Source organism: Cryphonectria parasitica (assembly GCF_011745365.1).
Source record: "Cryphonectria parasitica EP155 unplaced genomic scaffold M406scaffold_5, whole genome shotgun sequence".
NCBI classification, from domain to species: Eukaryota; Fungi; Ascomycota; class Sordariomycetes; order Diaporthales; family Cryphonectriaceae; genus Cryphonectria; species Cryphonectria parasitica.
The window spans coordinates 4179956-4197135 of NW_024468913.1; the positions used below are offsets into that span (position 1 = coordinate 4179956).

A 17180-nucleotide genomic window follows, 5' to 3' on the forward strand; every position below is an offset into this window, starting at 1 on the left:
AATCAGGGTTGATGATTGGTCCGTAGATGGCTTATATTTAGGCATTCTCCATCCCTACTACTAATATAACTCTAACCTCTCAGTGATCGTCACGCTTTGACCAAGGCTCGACAGCGGCAAGCAGGGCCTCGTGCACCGCAGGATCACCCGTGCTCGTCAGGACCTCGCTGAACTTGTCGTCTCCGATGCGCCGGAAGAAGATCAAGAAGCCAGCCCACACAAAGTCGGCATAGCTGACCGTCTTGCCTATAAAGAAGGGCCCGTCGTCCTTCTCCTTGAGCCACCCCGTGACCTTTTGCAGCAGCGGTGCGGCCTTGGCGAAGCCCGCCTCCCCGCCCTCGGCCTTCTCGAGCTCGTCCAGGGACATGCCCACCTTCTCCTCGCGGGTCCTGTACCAGTAGTCCAGGCTGGGCTCCTTGAGCAGTCGCTTGGGGACGCTGAGGATATAGTGGCCGCGGACGGCGGCCATGATGTCGGGCATGAGGTCCTCCAGCTTCTTGAGGGCAGGGTCGTCGAGGTGCAGAGAAGGGCTTGGGTGGTCCTTCTCGAGGAGGGTTGCAATGACCCTGGAGTCGGCCACATAGCTGCCGTCGGTGTAGACAATGGTAGGGCTGGTGTAGGCGCTGGCGTTGGGGAGGTGTGGCTCGAGGCGGGTCTTGAGCTCAGGGTAGTTGAGCCAAACCGTCTCGTAGTCCAGGCCCTTGAAGTTAAGGGCGAATCGGGTCTTCCATGGGTTCAGGGACCAGCACTTGTTACTGTCACCCTTGCTGGCGAGGTCAAACAAGATGATTTTCTGGTTGGGGGCCATGTCGGTAGTTGTCTGGTGGTGTGTGTTGCTGACTAGGGTGGATGGAATGGAGGACAAATCGATGGATGGATGGATGGATGGATGGATGATGAGTCAACTCAGTTGGTTGGATGGGATGTGGATGGTGAAATTGGTTGTGCAAGTACCTCTAGAGTACGTAACATAAGTCGACGCGCCCTTTGCTGATGACAAGACCTGAAATGACTGTTTACTTAGTAATTATTTGTAGATAAGTAGCCCGTCAAGTGAAGGCACTGGACAAGAGGCGCTTGAGGCGCTGAAAGGACCCCTCCTGTAGTCACTACTATGACACAATAACTGTTACTTCCAGTGCTGAGTCATTGTGCTCAATACCCTTCTGCCCCTCGTGGCTCACACGACATGAGCCCCGCACTTAGCGCTCCCGAGCGAGCTTGCCTGCTTGCCACTGCCGTATGTCGCCCAAAACGCTGAGGGCTTCTACAGTGATTATTGCTCGCCGCCAACATGACTGTTACCTTGTGTCCCAACCACGGCAAGTTACTTGTTGCTGCCAGAGGCTTTACAATCATCAATTTCCTTAATTCTGCCTACCTGGAGGAGCTCGGATACTACATCTCAAAAGACACCAGAAAAGACCACGAGGAGAGAGAACCCATCTTGGGCAGCATAGCTCGCTCCTTGCATGCAACGTCTGATTCCTGCCCACAAGAGAGCGACCAAAGAACTTGATGACAACAGCTGCGTTGCAGAGCAGTACTTGATTGGTCTCGAACTTGGGATCAGATGAAATTTGTGCAGATGCTACCATACTGATACAGTTCTGACATTGGGGAAGGAGAGATGAGATCAATACGGATACGAGGCTAATAAGCCCTGCATGTGTTATTTAATACTACCGGCTGAAGCTGCCTCGGTACATGCGACACCAGATGCTCTCATGCCACACACCATCACCATCGACACATAAACACACACACACACACACATGCACACATAGAGCTCTTCGCCCAGGGATACATGATAAGTGTCATCGACGTGCGCCATGTCACTACGGGCACGAACTGGTAAGGGCGCCACAGCCACACCAGAAGAATCTGGAGCTGGCGGCGTGGCTGGCGGCGGCAGCAATGATGGCGGCGATGCCCCCCCTCGAAAGTCTGCAGTGGCTCTGCACAAACGTGGCCTCTTCACCATAGCTGCTTTCTCGTTACAGTACCTGGTCATTCCTGCAGCCATGGGCGTTCGGCACTTGCGCCAACGTCTCTTTCCCGACGAGACAAACCCGACGCTGATCAAGACGTATCCCGTTCGGCCACGTCTGCCCGTCAGGATCTTCTTCCCAAAGTCCTACGACAGGACTTCTCCTCAACAACTCCCGCTCTTGTTTTCCATCCACGGCGGAGGTTTTGTCCTCGGTGAACCCTCCGACAATGATCCATGGAACTCCAGCTTCTCCGAGAAGCACAAGGCCCTCGTCGTTGCCCTCCATTACGCCAAAGCCCCAGCGAACCACTACCCTGGGCCGCGCGTCGATTTGGAGGCCCTCATAGCTGCCGTCTTTGCCGACCAGGAACTCGCTGCCCATATCAATCCCGACAAGGTGGGCATCACGGGCTTCTCGGCCGGCGGCAACCTGGCCTTGACCGTCAGCGAGGTGCCCGCCGTTCGGGACAGGATCACTGCAGGCGTTGTTCCCATTTATCCCGTCACGGACTTTGCCACTTCTCCCGATGCCAAGAGGGCCACGAGGAGGTACAAGCCCAAACTATTGGGCTCAAGGGCTAGCGAAAAGGACCCTCTGCACGGGATTGCTGCTCTATTTGACTGGGCCTGTGAGTTTTCTTCTCAAGTCTCTGTCTCTATATCTCGCTCATACAAATCCATCATTGCTCGCTTTTTCTGACTCGTTTTTTGTATTTGTGCGCCCTTAGATATCCCTGTCGGGCAGGATCTACGTGATCCGCTGCTGTCGCCCTTGTACGCAGAGCGCGCCAGTCTGCCCCGCCGGATCTGGGTCATAGGGTGCGAACTCGACATGCTCGGCCACGAGGGCTTGAGGACAGCCTGCCGCCTGGCCGGCAAGCCCGAGCCCGGGATGGACCAACGCATCGGTCAAGAGGAGCTGGCAGCTGGGGGCGCGCTGGGGACGCTCATCACCGAGGGGGACGAGAGGTTCACCTGGGAGGTCAAGGACCAGCACGGCGAGGTCAAGTGGCTGTGCGTACCTGACGCCGGGCATGGGTTTGATATGGATGGAGGGTTGGGTGCTGACAAGGAGGCGGCCGAGGACGGGAGGTTAAAGAGAGAGGCTTTGGTTGAGAGGACGGGAGTCTGGCTCTTTGGTGAGTCTTGAGGGATCTGAGAGGAGAGCTAGTAGTAGTTCTGCTATTCTCTCATGGTTGATCGAGCTTGTCTTGGATTGTCAACATATGCTTTTCCTTTTTCTTGAGTTCCTATTTTACTTTTTCCAGATGAAAGTCCACTGGAAGTATGAGACCTGTAATCTTTCAAATATCAACATCATACCACCTTCTAGGCCTTGATGAGTATGTATAATTGAGTATACTGCACATGTGTGCATGAGAATAAGAAAGAAAGAGTGAAAGTGAGAGGGGAACTCAGCGACAAAATAGACCTTGGGAGAATAAACTCCATTTCCTTCTCTACAATAGATCAAATGCTGGTTATGCACCCATGGGCTCAATGTATGGTCCAAAGTCCCTGGTTGAGGCGGAGAACGTGAGGGGGAGCTCGGGAGGAGTCTAGCGTGCAACCGTCATGCCACGTCTGCTATGCTTGCGTGGTCCCTTCTCCTTCTTCCCCTTTTACATTCCATGTATGTTGTTTTTTCCTTCACCCTCATCTTCACATCTCAAGCTTGTCAGCACCACAACGCTTTTCTTTTTCTATTTATTTGTTTGTTACAGCCTGTTAAAGAGCGCGCGCGAGAGAGAGAGAGAGAGAGAGAGAGAGAGAGAGAGTATGTATGAGAAAGAGGGGGAGGGCAGAGTCGCACACACACTTCTGAACAGGTGAGAGGATGGAGGACGATCGAGACTGGGAGGACGCGGCCTTCAACACGCGCCACCTACACAACCACAACGACCGAGGCGGCCAACTGGGGAACGTGCGCCATGAGTTCCAGGTCCGCAACACGATGGGCACTCACCTCATCAAATGTGCTGCCCTCGATCGCCTCCTCCAGCAGCAGCAACAGCAGCAGATGAAGAAGAAGACAGGGGGCGACCGTGCCGAGACGGGAGGAGGCCGGAAGGGGAAGGCCGGTAATGGGAAGGCCATTTCAGCTGCAGGCCCAGCGGGGGTTTCTTCATCGTTCTCTTCCTCCTCCTCCAAGAAGAAGAAGAAGGGAGTGGCCGACAGCAGCCGTGGTGATGTCGTCCTAGAGATCTACCGCCTTACCGACGACGAGGACGGCCTGCTGGGCTCTCTGAGATGCGGCAGGACCTTCGAGGCCACGGTCGCGTTTGCAGGCAGCAGGAAGACGCTTGCCAAGATCACCCACGAGCTCGGAGGCGGCGGAGGAGCTGACCCGACACACAATGGGGTGGCCAGAGAAGGGAAACGCCGGCGCGGGTCCCGTGATAGCAGTGGAGGAGTGAATGGCAAGGCAGAGGGCTCCAACTCACCGTCTTCAGGAGAAGAGGTGGACAGCGAGGAGGAGGAGGATGACGATGGCGATGACGATGATGATGGTGCTGCCTCTCAGCTCAGCGGAGAGGGCCGTCGCCGACAACGCGTCGCCACCTTTGAGAAGAACTCGTTCCGGCAGCCCAAGTTCTGGTTCCGCTGGCAAGGCGTCATCGCCACCGACGGCGTACCTCTCGACACGATCGATGGGGACGATGACGAGACCTCGGACAACAGGGCCAGCGTGCACGGGTCGGGGTACCTGGTGTTCTCTAGCAACGACTGCAAGCGCTTTCAGGGTACCATGACCAGCGAGCAGATGGAATGGAACAATGTCAAGATGACCGGGTGGAAAACCAAGCCTCAGCCGGAGAGGGACTTTGAGATTGAGTGGGATGGTGAGTTCTGAAGAGAGAGAGAGGAAGAAAAGAGAGAGCAAAAGACAAGAAGAAGAAAGGACAAGAAAAGAGAAGATTCAGAAGAAAAAGAGCTGAGCCTGCTGTGTTATTATAAGGGGCTGAAGCACTGGCGACTAGCGAACCAGTTTATTTCATGTGGTTTTTTCATGTGAGACCCAATAGGGAGGGAAATCTTTGTCTGCATAAGTAGGAGATGTTGCAGAGGCGAACAGATGGGGTGGAAGGAAAGCTGAAGGGCGTCTGGCTTGAGGTGGATGCGATGTGAGGTATGCTTAAGTATGGAGGGGAGCATCCAGAAGGGGTCAGCGCAAGGTTTTGCCTTCTGCTGGTAGAGCGTGGATAAGTTCTTATGTATTTTTATATTCGCGACAGACTCGACTGTAGTAGCGAGTGTGGACTTTTGCGATCTTCATGGGTATTGACATATTAATAAAACAAGTGATCGGTTTGAGGAGATTCTCAGAATCGAAGGAACCCCATATCTAAAGCAAACAGTCACTGTCTTGGGACTCACTCATGTACTTGAATGGTTGTATCGTTGTATTTATGAACAGATGGAAGAGCAGATGCATATATTGATCAATCCCAAAAAAAAGGCTCGTTTACATTTGACTTGCACACAGCAATTTCCCTATGAGCCACCATCTCATGCATTGTACAGTGTTCCACTCTCGAACCTGGGCTCTGACAACCCATCCGATCGAGAACGTTGAACCACTCCGAAGAACCAAAAACCCCTCCTTTTCAGTTCAAGAATTTCCGAAACCAGTTAACCGCCTGCTCAAGAGCCCTCTCAGCCCCCTCATTCTCACCCGTCTCGTTCGGGTCCGCGCGCAAGGCAAAGCCATGCCCGCACTTCTCGTAGAGCCGAACCTCCAACCTCTCAGGCTCGTCTTCAAACACCCCCCGCAGGCTGGCCTCGACCTCGTGCGCCTGCTCGACAGACATCATCTGGTCCCGATCGCCCAGGGCCAGGCTGAAGGGGACGCGGAACCTGCGCGCGAACGCGGCAAACTCGTCGGGCGCGACGCTGGACGGGTGGGCGGTGAAGTGCGCATCGACCAGCTGCCCAGCGCTGTCGTCGTTGCCATCGTCGTCGCCATCGCCCTCGACCGCCGACGCGCCGCAGATGCGCGAGGACCAGTGGCCGCCGAGACAGAACCCGGCGAGCCCCAGCTTGGCCCCGAGGGGCAGCGAGGCCCTCACGGCGCGGACATAGCCCAGCACGGCAGGGTACAGGCGGCGCACCCTGAAGCTGAAGGGGAGCAGGATGGACATGAGCCGCGCGGCGGCCCAGACTCGTCGGATCTGGCCGAGGAGATTGTACCAGGCGACGGGCCTGGTCAGGGTGGCGGAGAGCGAGAGCATAACCAGGGGCACGCCGCCGCCCGGCAGGAGATCCGGCACGAGCACGCGGAGGCCCGTCCTGGCGGCGTACTGGTCGGCGAGGAGCTTGTTGTTGACCAGCTTGGTGCCGAAGCCGTCGGTGAGGAAGACGATGGTGGAGTTGGACGGGGCCGGGGCCGACAATGACGACGACGACTCCTCCCCGCGGGTGATGTAGGTGGGCACGTCATGGAGGATCTCGACGTGGCCGACGGGCTGGGCGGTGTGAATCGTGCCGGTGAAGCAATCCGGGCAGGACCGGATCGGTGAAGAAGAAGAAGAGGTCATGACGATTATGGAGGTGCTTGCTTGATTGCGAAGCACAAGCAGGATTGAATAATTGTAGAAAATGTGGCCCAAGTAAAAGCTGCTAAAAAAAAATAATAAAAAAAAAGTTTGAAACGAGTCTCAATGTCTTGTAAGCAATCGTCACAGATGAGATCTAGCAATGAAGGACGATGTGACCCTGAGATTAATGATGATGATGATGATGATGATGATGATTGAATGAGCCTTTATGTACAGGTGCGGGGCCGAGCTTATTTATGTTTATATCGGGCATGGCAGTATATACTGTATACTGTTCACCCAGCGCCACAGTTTCATTTCTGGGCGCGGCAACAAGGGCGAGGATAGCAGGAGACGGTTGGGGGGGAGGGTGTGGGGGTTTGCCGTCAAGAAACTATACAACATAACATTTGAACTAAGTGAGAACGCCCACGAGAAATCATGGTACTGTAATCATCACTGCAGGTCGGAAAGATAGCTGTATCAAATTTGGTGTAGCTTGGGAAATACACTTTGCAAGGTCTCGCTAGGGACCCACATGCATTCTAGCCAAGGACAAGAAGATGGATGATATAGATTCGTGTGTATATATGATAAATCTATATTTTTATATGTAATCAATCTCGTGGCTCATTCCCTTTCTTCTATTGCTTGGTTATACCAAGGGCTAATCTCAGGGCCTCCATGAACCTCCACACATCCTCAAAGCTGTTATACATAGGCACAGGCGCCACACGGATGACATCGGGTTTGCGCTTGTCACAGATGATGGCCTTCTCCTGGAAGTCGGCCAGGATCTTGTCCAGGAGGCCCTCCCTCAGCAGCACACTGAGCTGCGCGCCTCGCTCAGCCGGGCTGGATGGCGTGATGATCATAAAGGCCGGCTTATCGTCGACGGCGTCACCCTTCTTCTCATCGGCCAGGATGCGGTACAGCATGTACTCGGCATACGCAGTCAGCACGAGGCTCTTGCTGCGAAGGTTCTGGAACCCAGCCTCCTCAAATTTGGTCAGGGACCCGCTGAGGGCGGCGAGGTCCAGGGCGGACGGGTTTCCGGCCTGAAACCCGCTTGCTCCCGGTGTCGGCTGGAACTGCTTGGCCATCTGGAAGCGCACGCTCTGGTCGCCGCCGTACCAGCCGCTCAAACGAGGGCGAAAGGTTGGTTTTGGCTGCCCGTCTTCGCTCTCGGCCCCAGTGGTCCACTCGACCTTGCCGTGACGGTCGTGGACAAAGGCCCCGGCGATGGAACCCGGCCCAGCGTTGATGTACTTGTAAGTGCACCACATGGCAAAATCGACGTTCCAGTCGTGCAGCTTGAGGTCGACGTTGCCGGCTGCGTGGGCGAGGTCCCAGCCGACGACAATGCCGCGGTCTTGTGCGTATTTCGTGATGGTAGGAATGTCAAAGAACTGGCCGCTGTAGTACTGGATTCCGGGAAGAAGAATGACGGCGGTCTCGTCAGCGTGCGCATCGATAGTAGCGAGGATCTGGGCCGTCGAGATGTACAGGTTCTCCTCTGGGGGCCAGACCTCGACCATGGACTGGGCAGGGTCGAGGTTGTGCCAGCGGATGTGCGAGGAGATGGCGTAGTAGTCGCTGGGGAAGGGTTTCCACTCGAGGATGATCTTGTGGCGCTTCTGGGTAGGGCGGTAGAAGGAGGCCAGCAGCATGTGGATGTTGACGGTGAGGGTGTTCATGTAGACGATCTCGCTGGGGAGGGCGCCCATGAAGTCGGCAGACTTGCGCGCACAATCGGCAGACATGTCCTGCCAGTTCACCAGGGGCGAGTTCTCCAGGTCTACGAAGTGGCCGTTGACTCCGATGGCGGCCCACGTGTCGAGCTGTGCATTGATGAACCGGCGGGTTGTCCTGGACTGCAGGCCCAGCGAGTTTCCACAGAAGTAAATACACGACTCATCTTCCTTCCTCTCGGATGATGATGATGATGATGATGATGATGATGATGATGATGATGATGACGACGAAGACGACGAAGACGATGCTGACGTGGCTAAGAACCTTGCCGTTAGCATATGCCTTTCTCTGTCTAGTTCTTTCTCCCTCTCCGTGCATGTGAACAGGGAAAGCTTACACTGCAACGACTTGCTCTTGAGGGAGGCCTTGGTGGGAAACAGGTAGTCATCACGAAGGTGTCTGAGAGAGTCTGAGGCGTCGAGTGATTGTGCATACTCCAAAGAGTCTTCGAATGCCGGGGCCTGGCCAGCGCGGATCTTGTCAGCAGTGGCGGAGATAACCATGATGATGCCCGAAAGGGTTGATGAGTCAATGACAACACTTTTTCCTATGTCCTGACGAAGCTGGTCACAAAACGAAGCGAGGAATCTATGAAGTCCCTTGGGATTTATTTTTGGCTGCTGCAGCAAGCACCATAGAAGGGGTCACTTGGATCACTTTGTAGTTGTAGGTTCGTTGCTACTCCTGGCCGACTTCGCGACTCACCCTCAGTGAAGAAACTTGCAATGTACGGAGTGTACGGGAAGGTTCTGCTGCCGTAGTCGGCCATGGCAGCCCCGGAAGCCGTAGTTGCTTGTTGTACGTACGCTACGGATACGGCGCTGAATCGCCTCGTGCCTACTGTAGCTAGGCCTTAGGGGAAGCTCCCGCCATGGGAAGCTCCTGCTCCACCTGCTGTGGTGCCGGGACCTTGATACACCGCATAGCACCTACCCTGGATTCTAGGGTCCTCATCCGAGGTTCCGTCCTTCCGTCACGCTTTCCGTCTTTAACCGCGGAACCAACGACCGTTGCCTCATCTCCAGACCTTCTTCTGCGCACATGAGCTAGGCAATAAACTCCACTCACCTGGCACAGAAAATGAGTATCATTCACAAGGCTCCCTAGGCTGGGATTGGGGCCCGGCAAGATACATATTCGCTCAGCCCTTTCTCTTCTTCTGCCCCCCCTGGCTGCGGCGGAAGTTGGCAGTACCTCGCGCGAGCGGAAGCTGAAGGGTCCAAGAAGAGATGGACGGCCCCATCCGGATCCTCTCTCATGGAACGAGGGAAGAAGTCAATGTCGTCTTGCTCGTGCCATCTTTCTTGTCAGTCGCCTTGATGAGGAGGTTCTGGGCATATTTCCCATTCTTGGTGGGTACTGCCATCCATGCTTGGCTGGCATCCGTAGGTCTTCTTCCATGATTCCCCTTCTTCCTCCTCCTCCTCTTCTTCTTCTTCCTCCTCTTCCTCCCTTGGATATACGCTATATGATTATATTTGCAAGCCTTGTCCTCTTGGTTGCCCACTGAAAGGAACGACATTAACCTCGTGATTCTTTTTTTGTTTTTTTTTTATTCCCCTATAAAATACTTAGCCTGTCCATTCCTATTCCTGCAATTTATGCCATCACTTGATACCAATTCTTCATGAAGACGACACTATCAATCTCCTCACAATAAACTTGGCCTGCTTAATTCTGGCTTCACAAACTCAAAAACGCACTCTCACCTGCTATCTGATCTTGCCATTCTCATATCATGTCTCCGCACGCTGTCCCCCAGCAGAACGGCTACGATGAACTCCTGTCCTCCTTCAACGTCACCCGGAATGGCTTCTTACCCGCAGAAGAGCCCCTAGCACGGATTGCAAATCCTTACTACGAGCCGTGGGAGCTCTTGATTCATAACCTCACTAGCCTCTTGTCAAACGGCACTCTCCGCCAGAGGGTCGAACGCCTCCCGATATTGTCCACAGAGAAGCTTAGGACAGAGGCAGAATGGAGGAGGGCATATGTTATACTTACGCTCTTGACCCATGGATATATCTGGGGAGGTGAAAAGGCAGCGGAGGTGAGTAAGACTTGATAGTCTCTTTATTTTTGTTTTCATTATTCTTTTTTCTTTCATCTTATTCCTCTTTCCATCCCTTCTGCTGGTACACAAGTCTTGCTTTGACCCAATAGAACTTCCATATTGACACTCAAACGGTTTTAGGTGCTTCCACCCCCGATAACTGTTCCTCTTCTTTCCGTATCCTCACATCTTGAGGTGCCTCCTGTGGCAACATATGCTGCCCTCAACCTGTGGAACTTCTCCTCCTCCACAGGTGACTTCACCGACATCGACAGCCTCCACTCACCACACACCTTCACCGGCACCAGGGACGAGTCCTGGTTCCTCTGCGTGTCCGTCGCCATGGAGGCCCAGGGCGCCCGCGTCATCCCCTTGATGCTCAAGGCCATCAACGCCATCCCCTCCCGGCACCTCGCCACTATCACGGCCGCCCTAGAACAGCTGGCAAGCAGCATCAAGAAAGTAGGCGCCCTTCTGGACCGAATGCGCGAGCAGTGCGACCCCATGGTCTTTTACCACCGCATCCGGCCGTTCCTGGCAGGCTCCAAGAACATGAGCGGCGCAGGCCTGCCCAGGGGTGTGTTTTACGACGAGGGCGATGGCCGCGGGTCCTGGCAGCAGTGGCGCGGCGGCAGCAACGGGCAGTCCTCGCTGATTCAGTTCTGGGACGTGGTGCTGGGCGTGACGCATACTTCAGAAGGCAGCAACAACCCTCATGCCCAGGTGGGCAAGCCCGAGGAGAAGAGTTTCCACGAGGAAGTGCGCGAGTATATGCCGGGCGGGCACAGGCGGCTGCTGGAGCATGTCGGGCGCTGCGGGAGCATACGGGCCCTGGCTATGCTGCCGACGAGCGGGCCGGACCACGCAAGGATGCAGGAGGCGTACACGGTTGCCGTCGGGACGCTGACCGAGTTTAGGAACAAGCACCTAGGGATAATTACGAGCTACATTGTCATACCATCTAGGAAGCCGTGGAGTGACCAGCCCGATGACAAGAGGGCGGCGGTGAACCTAGCCACCGCGTCGTCTCGGCAGCAGAGCGAGAAGAAGGGTGCTGGCAAGGAATCGGCCGACAAGGAGCTGACGGGCACGGGAGGGACTGCTCTGCTGCCGTTCCTGAAACAGTCGAGGGACGAGACCTCGGAGGCTGGAAAGATGGTTAGGGAACGTATGGCGCAGGCTGGACGGTGATACAATAAGTGACTAGTACTCTACTCTGAATGCATACCTGGGTAGCGATTCATTCAGCGAGGATCAAATAGAGACCGAGGACCATCCTCATACTATGACTTTAATGGCTGTTGCTTCAACTTTACTCAGACGAAGGCTCTTGTGAGGAGTGATAGACTGCTGTGGAATCACCACTTCCTTCAGGGTACTTATTAGGAGACCAAGACCCAGAATATTATCAGGTTGTTCATGTTCAGAATGAGCTTCAGTGAAGCACGTGCTTCTCAAGCGGTCAACTGCAAACAAGGATGTGCAAACAGGCCTAAAATCTGCTGGGATCTGATTTTACCAAGTAATAATACTCAAGAGATGAAAATCACAGTACAGAGGGGCCATATTTAGGGTCAAGCTTGGAAGCCCAGCCAAGAAACAAACAAGGAATGGTTCATGAATCAAGAAACGTTCTCCCCATCCTTCACCTTGGACCATAGAAATGGAGATCGAACAGTCATACAATACATACTTGTGTTTCCTTTTGCCCCCTGCTTACCAAGTGCCAAGATACCCCATTGTTATAATTATTTGTCCTCGTTCCAAGAACGCCCTTCATCGCCCCATAATGCAGTGGCTCGCCACGGTGCCGAGCGCCGAGCGACGTCCGCAGGGGCCGGTCTTTGCTTGCGCATACGGAATAGACCACCCCACCTTGGGCGAGAAGGAGGATTCACCTCGTCTTAAATAGCCTTCCGCGATCCCCGGCCTCGGATCTAATCAATCTGATAATTCACAGTAATTAGCTGGAGAAGAAATCCCCACGCGTGTGCAATCCTATCCGCTTCTGTATCGCACCAAGTCTGGCCGTACCATTTCTTTTCCCTTCTCTTCTTCTCCTAATCATTTTCATCAAGAGAGTTTCCTGGAAAGCTCCGAAAGTTGCGAACAAAGATACATTCCAAAAGTTCATCCGTCTGATATAATTACACTGCCAGTCATAGTCTCTGTCGCTTGGGACAACAACTTTCACACACGAGTTTACCGGAATAACTTTAGCGTACAGGGACAAATATTTCTGGGCCGTGGGGCACCTGCTGCACGCCTCATTGCATTGCATCGGCGATGAACCGACGGTCCAGGGGGGGCTGCCTTGACTGTAAAAAGTCCAAAATCAAATGTGATGGTGAGTAATGCTGTGTGTGCTATCAACTTTCGTTATCTTATATTATAGACATCTTTCCTTTCAAAGGCGGAGTGCTCGTCTGCTCCCATTATGTCTCCAGACTATGTGCGCACAGGCCGTGTATTTCGAGAGGAGAGGTGGTCATCAGCTCATCATCTTGTCTACTTAAGGTTACATAGGCTACTGGCTCCTCAAATACTGATTAAGTCCATCAAGAACTCAAGCCATTCTGTGGCACTTGTCAACGTCGGAGGCATGTCTGTCAAGGCTATGTACCGACGCCCGCCTCTTCTTCGGGTCTCTCCTCCTTCTCCTCCAAGACGAGTCGTCCGAAATGTGCCGTTGTCGAGGGACAACCCCCTGTGGATGATAGTACTGAGAATGAGACGGCACAACTACCTCAGATCGGCGAAAAGGCACTCCTGAACCGTCCCTTCTCACGATTTGACAATGTGACGACGGGTTTCTCTTCTTCTCTGCCTATTCCCAAGGCCGGCCACCCGCTCGTCATGGACCCGAGCCTGATGACCCCGAGAGCTATCAGTCTCATCCCGCCGGGCGTGGTCGACCCGAGCGACCGCGCAACGGTGGAACTGTACTTCAGCCGACATCCCTGGGAGCTGGTCATGAGTTCAGAGTTCGTCAGCGAGATGAACGCCAACGTCCTGGCCGTGCTGCAACAGAATCCCCAGGCCACTGTCGACTCCCTCTCCGCCATCGGGCACTCGTACATAGCCGACTCGCCGCTCGCAGTGCTCAACTACCGAGCACGGATCCTGTCCACGCTGCGGTCGATGGAGCTCTCCGAGTACAGCCTCGAGGAGATGCTGCTGATGCTGCTGGGGCTCTGCGCGGTTGAGCTGGTGGACTGTAAGCCCAACAACAATCCCGAGACGACCATTCCAGCCATCATTGCAAACTCGGCGGCTCTCCTCTCTCACTGGGTCTCGACCGGCCGCGAGGTGTCCTCGCTGGCTCGTTATTTCATTCGTGCCCTGGCCCGTCAGGACATGATCATATCCCTCTTCCACCTCCGCCGGCTCTCGATCCCAACAGAGGTCTGGCTGGACGAGACGGCCAGGACGACAGCTGACCGACTAATGGGGTACACGACCACGCTCATGCCGCTTCTTGGCGAACTCTGCGAGTTGGCTGAGGACATGCGAGGCCTGCTGCAGGCCGGCCCTGTTGAGAGTCAGCAGCAGCAGCAGCAGCAGCAGCAGCATGAGGGAGAAGACGAGGACGAGGATGAGTTGGAGACTTCGCAGCTGATGCTAGATATATCGAGCCACATGAACTCTTCTAACGGCACGTCCTATTATGACTTCGACCTCGAGTCACCACACCACCTGGTAGATTTTGCAGACTACATGCAGAGGGCAGAAGACCTCCGCAGGCGGATCGAGCTCTGGAAACCCACCCTCGCACACGGCCTCTCGTTCCGCAGGTCGAGACGTTTTCTCTCCCAAGCAGCCTGCTACCGAGCCGGCGCCCTGCTCTACCTATTCAGGCTGCTCAACCCTCCCCACCCGTACAATAACAACAGCACTAACATCAACACCAACAACAACGAGCCGCCGCCGCCGCCGCCTTCTTCTTTTTCTTCTTCGTCCATCGTAGACGAAGAAGCTACAGCCAAGGCACACGAGATCCTCATGTCGACCGTTGCGGCCGCTCACAGCCCTGACGAGGTCAAGATGCTCTTGTGGCCCGTGTTCCTCGCGGCCTGCGAGCTGTCCAAGGAGGAGGACAGGCAGGCCGTCTTGGATGTGTTTGATGCCATCATGTCGCAGAGGAAGACGGCGACGGTGCAGAGGTCGAGAGCCTTTATTCTGAATCGGGTCTGGCCCGCCAGGGACGAGGGTAGAGAGTGGAACTGGATGGTCCTGGCGCAGCAGTATCCGAGCGAGTGCTTGCCTATATGAGTACGCTTGGGCACTGGTTGGAGACCAAACTTGATAATGAATAATGAACAGGTCTATCTGGACAAGTCTTGCAGCGCTTGTCGCTCACCATATATATGTCTTTGGTTTGGTAGTGAATTTTCATCATATTGTACGCGATGTGATGACTGGGCATGAGTGTTGTGCTTGCTTATAGCATATCACTGTGTGGGAGTCTCTGCACTCATTTCGATCCTGAAAAAATCACAATGGAGATATTCCAAACTCAGGATCTTATTTTTGACGTGCGAGCCACATTTGTTACCAGACATGAGAATGAAGCATCGCAGTTTTGATTGACATCACCAATTGCAATCGTCGAGATTTTGTAATGTGTTGCCAAAAGATAAGTTTTTATAAATCAATGCACGTTTGGTTAGATGTCTCGGTAATTACTTGACTCCCTGCTTCCTTAAGTATTATACAACCCAAGGACGTCTCCAAGTCGTTGCGTTGCAATCACTTTGGCGGACAAAAGAAGAGATCGGCATTTTCAATATACAAAATTTAACTTTTTAATCCTGGTCGTTGTCTAGCGTCAATTCAACTTAAACTGCAATCGAGGCTTCTAGACCTTTTTTTTTTTTTTTTTTTTTTGTGGTAAAACTACAATCGGAATAGAAAGATATGGCCTATAGTGCAGTCACTTCAATACAAGCCGAAGCAGAGACGCCTAAGAGCTGAACAAAATCATTCAGAAAGCCTACTTGCCGTGTTTATGAAAAGCGCACGGGTCAGTGTTTCATGATCATCTCCATTGGCCAGTCAGTGGCGTGGTCGAATTGGGCACGCGTTTCAGAACCTCAGGATGGTGTTCGTCTCAATCATCAGGGGTTGTTTGAGAGTCGAGATTCCACTCCAGGGCTGCCCTCGCAGATGATATTCTCAAAAACAAACACACATACATCCCTCCACATGATCAAATTTTCATCTGTTCAGCCAAAAGTCGTTCACTACGCTAAGCCCACTTGTAATTGCTCGAGTTTTATCACAAGCAAGGGCTATAGTTCATGGCCTAAGATGCCAGGCCGATTTTGTCTGAGAGTATCGTCCATCTCACGGGCCATCACGATCTTCCTTTTAATCCCTACTCGCGCCGTATCGGCTCTATATCATCACAATGTAGTGGCTGTGTGTCCCGCGATCCCAGCTTTCCAGATTCTTCATCCCACCGTGAGTAATGTTACTGCCTCTATCGGGATGAAGGATACATATTAATTGATGAATGAAAGTGTTCACTATCGCCAGGGCTGGAGATTTTCTCACCTGAGGATGAGGCAAGGCAAGGAAAGCCTCTATGGGAGGTCAAATTGTCGCCAGGAAAAGGTCGAGGCGTGTTTGCGTCACAGCACATCAGAAAGGGGACTCTTTTGCTAGCTGAGGAGCCCCTCGTGGAGGTGGTACTTCCTGCCCTCGTGGCTGGCAAGGGCTATGATCTGGCCGCCATGACCGCGGCCCTGCTGCGAGAATACTCGGGTCTTTCTCCACAAGGCAAGGTGGAATTCGACTCGTGCCACCAGCACCGGTTCGAAAATGACAGGCGAGACGAAGAAGGGCGCTTGATGGTCATCCTGAGAAGCAATGGGTATACGATGGAAGACGCCACAGGCCGCAGTAAGGTGGCCCTGTACCCGAAGGCCTCCTTGATCAACCACTCGTGCCAGCCAAACGTTTTGAACGGCGATGCATCAGGAACTCGAAAGATCATTGCCATGCGGGACATCTTCCCGGGAGAAGAGGTAAGCCAATTTGAAGAACGCCTGCCAGGTCTCCAAGAAGCGACATACATGGGAACGGACTCTCTCCCGACTCGACTCTTGAAATGGTCATGGAAGAAATTTACTCACAGGAAGTGCCATTCTAGATTTCGACCACATACATTCCCTTACTGATGGACACTCCCAATCGCCAAGCTCGACTCCGCCAGTACGGATTCGCCTGCACCTGCGATGCTTGCCGGGCATCAGGATTGTCCGACCACCTGCGGATCCAAGCTGGGAACAACCTGTCGGAGCTACAACAGGCTCTGACAGCGCCGATTATGATGAAGGATTCTGGGCTCCTGCTCCACCGAGCCGAAGACCTTGAATCCTTCTTTGCAGCACAGGGGTTTGGTGATTATCTCGTCAAGACGACCCGCTTAGCCCTTCAGTATGCCATCCGAGTGCGCAACAGCACGGCTGCTAGGACTTGGGCAAGAAAGCACCTCGAGAACCTCTCCATCATTGATGCCGAGTCGACTGAGGCAGAGAGCACACGTGAGATCGTAATGAATGGAATCTGATGTGTGAATTAACTCCATCACTTGAGCATTTGTTGGCGAATATTGTTAAGGTGCAATCAGACTCGTCCCATGGAGAGCTCAACATACCGCCACTCAACTCGATATTTTACCTTCAGGGTTGGAATAAACAAAATCAAGAGACTAGATAATTGAATGCGCACAACCGCAGCGTCTGAGAAGATTCATACAATTAAAAACGATTGATGAATTTCAACGTGCAATGATCAAGTGATAGAGGCTAGTCCAGATACCATTGTGAGATGATAT

General features: G+C 53.6%; 8 protein-coding genes across 8 annotated transcripts; 5 read left to right on the plus strand and 3 right to left on the minus strand.

Annotated features, from left to right (window-relative positions):
* Positions 1 to 5: 5 nt before the first annotated feature.
* On the minus strand, positions 6 to 998 carry M406DRAFT_356872 (uncharacterized protein). Its single transcript, XM_040923540.1, has one exon. The coding sequence runs from the start codon at positions 806 to 808 to the stop codon at positions 80 to 82; it is 729 nt and encodes a 242-aa protein (XP_040776168.1). The 5' UTR covers positions 809 to 998; the 3' UTR covers positions 6 to 79.
* Positions 999 to 2024: 1026 nt separating this feature from the next.
* On the plus strand, positions 2025 to 3143 carry M406DRAFT_340661 (alpha/beta-hydrolase; the record flags this gene model as incomplete). Its single annotated transcript, XM_040921578.1, has 2 exons — positions 2025 to 2622; positions 2722 to 3143. 2 exons carry the CDS (start codon positions 2025 to 2027, stop codon positions 3141 to 3143), a joined length of 1020 nt encoding a protein of 339 aa, XP_040776169.1.
* Positions 3144 to 3830: 687 nt separating this feature from the next.
* Positions 3831 to 5225, plus strand: M406DRAFT_90750 (uncharacterized protein; the record flags this gene model as incomplete). The annotated part of the gene is made up of 3 exons (XM_040926186.1): positions 3831 to 4038; positions 4195 to 4355; positions 4473 to 5225. 3 exons carry the CDS (start codon positions 3831 to 3833, stop codon positions 4845 to 4847), a joined length of 744 nt encoding a protein of 247 aa, XP_040776170.1. The 3' UTR covers positions 4848 to 5225.
* Positions 5226 to 5405: 180 nt separating this feature from the next.
* M406DRAFT_356874 (alpha/beta-hydrolase) lies at positions 5406 to 6704 on the minus strand. Its single transcript, XM_040923541.1, has one exon. The coding sequence runs from the start codon at positions 6529 to 6531 to the stop codon at positions 5602 to 5604; it is 930 nt and encodes a 309-aa protein (XP_040776171.1). The 5' UTR covers positions 6532 to 6704; the 3' UTR covers positions 5406 to 5601.
* A 406-nt stretch (positions 6705 to 7110) lies between these two features.
* M406DRAFT_292561 (kynureninase) lies at positions 7111 to 8789 on the minus strand (the record flags this gene model as incomplete). Its single annotated transcript, XM_040919037.1, has 2 exons — positions 7111 to 8457; positions 8626 to 8789. 2 exons carry the CDS (start codon positions 8787 to 8789, stop codon positions 7176 to 7178), a joined length of 1446 nt encoding a protein of 481 aa, XP_040776172.1. The 3' UTR covers positions 7111 to 7175.
* A 1235-nt stretch (positions 8790 to 10024) lies between these two features.
* Positions 10025 to 11601, plus strand: M406DRAFT_292566 (Indoleamine 2,3-dioxygenase; the record flags this gene model as incomplete). Its single annotated transcript, XM_040919038.1, has 2 exons — positions 10025 to 10336; positions 10481 to 11601. The coding sequence occupies 2 exons, from the start codon at positions 10025 to 10027 to the stop codon at positions 11528 to 11530; spliced, it is 1362 nt and encodes a 453-aa protein (XP_040776173.1). The 3' UTR covers positions 11531 to 11601.
* Positions 11602 to 12776: 1175 nt separating this feature from the next.
* On the plus strand, positions 12777 to 14611 carry M406DRAFT_70291 (uncharacterized protein; the record flags this gene model as incomplete). Its single annotated transcript, XM_040925339.1, has 2 exons — positions 12777 to 12856; positions 12940 to 14611. 2 exons carry the CDS (start codon positions 12777 to 12779, stop codon positions 14609 to 14611), a joined length of 1752 nt encoding a protein of 583 aa, XP_040776174.1.
* A 1463-nt stretch (positions 14612 to 16074) lies between these two features.
* M406DRAFT_331523 (uncharacterized protein) lies at positions 16075 to 16913 on the plus strand (the record flags this gene model as incomplete). The annotated part of the gene is made up of 2 exons (XM_040920639.1): positions 16075 to 16368; positions 16494 to 16913. The coding sequence occupies 2 exons, from the start codon at positions 16075 to 16077 to the stop codon at positions 16911 to 16913; spliced, it is 714 nt and encodes a 237-aa protein (XP_040776175.1).
* Between the last annotated feature and the right edge of the window lie 267 nt (positions 16914 to 17180).

What these genes read in the sequence shown, in the direction of transcription:
- M406DRAFT_356872 (XM_040923540.1), bottom strand. Translation starts at nt 808, where the DNA reads ATGGCCCCCAACCAGAAAATCATCTTGTTTGACCTCGCCAGCAAGGGT.
- M406DRAFT_356874 (XM_040923541.1), bottom strand. Translation starts at nt 6,531, where the DNA reads ATGACCTCTTCTTCTTCTTCACCGATCCGGTCCTGCCCGGATTGCTTC.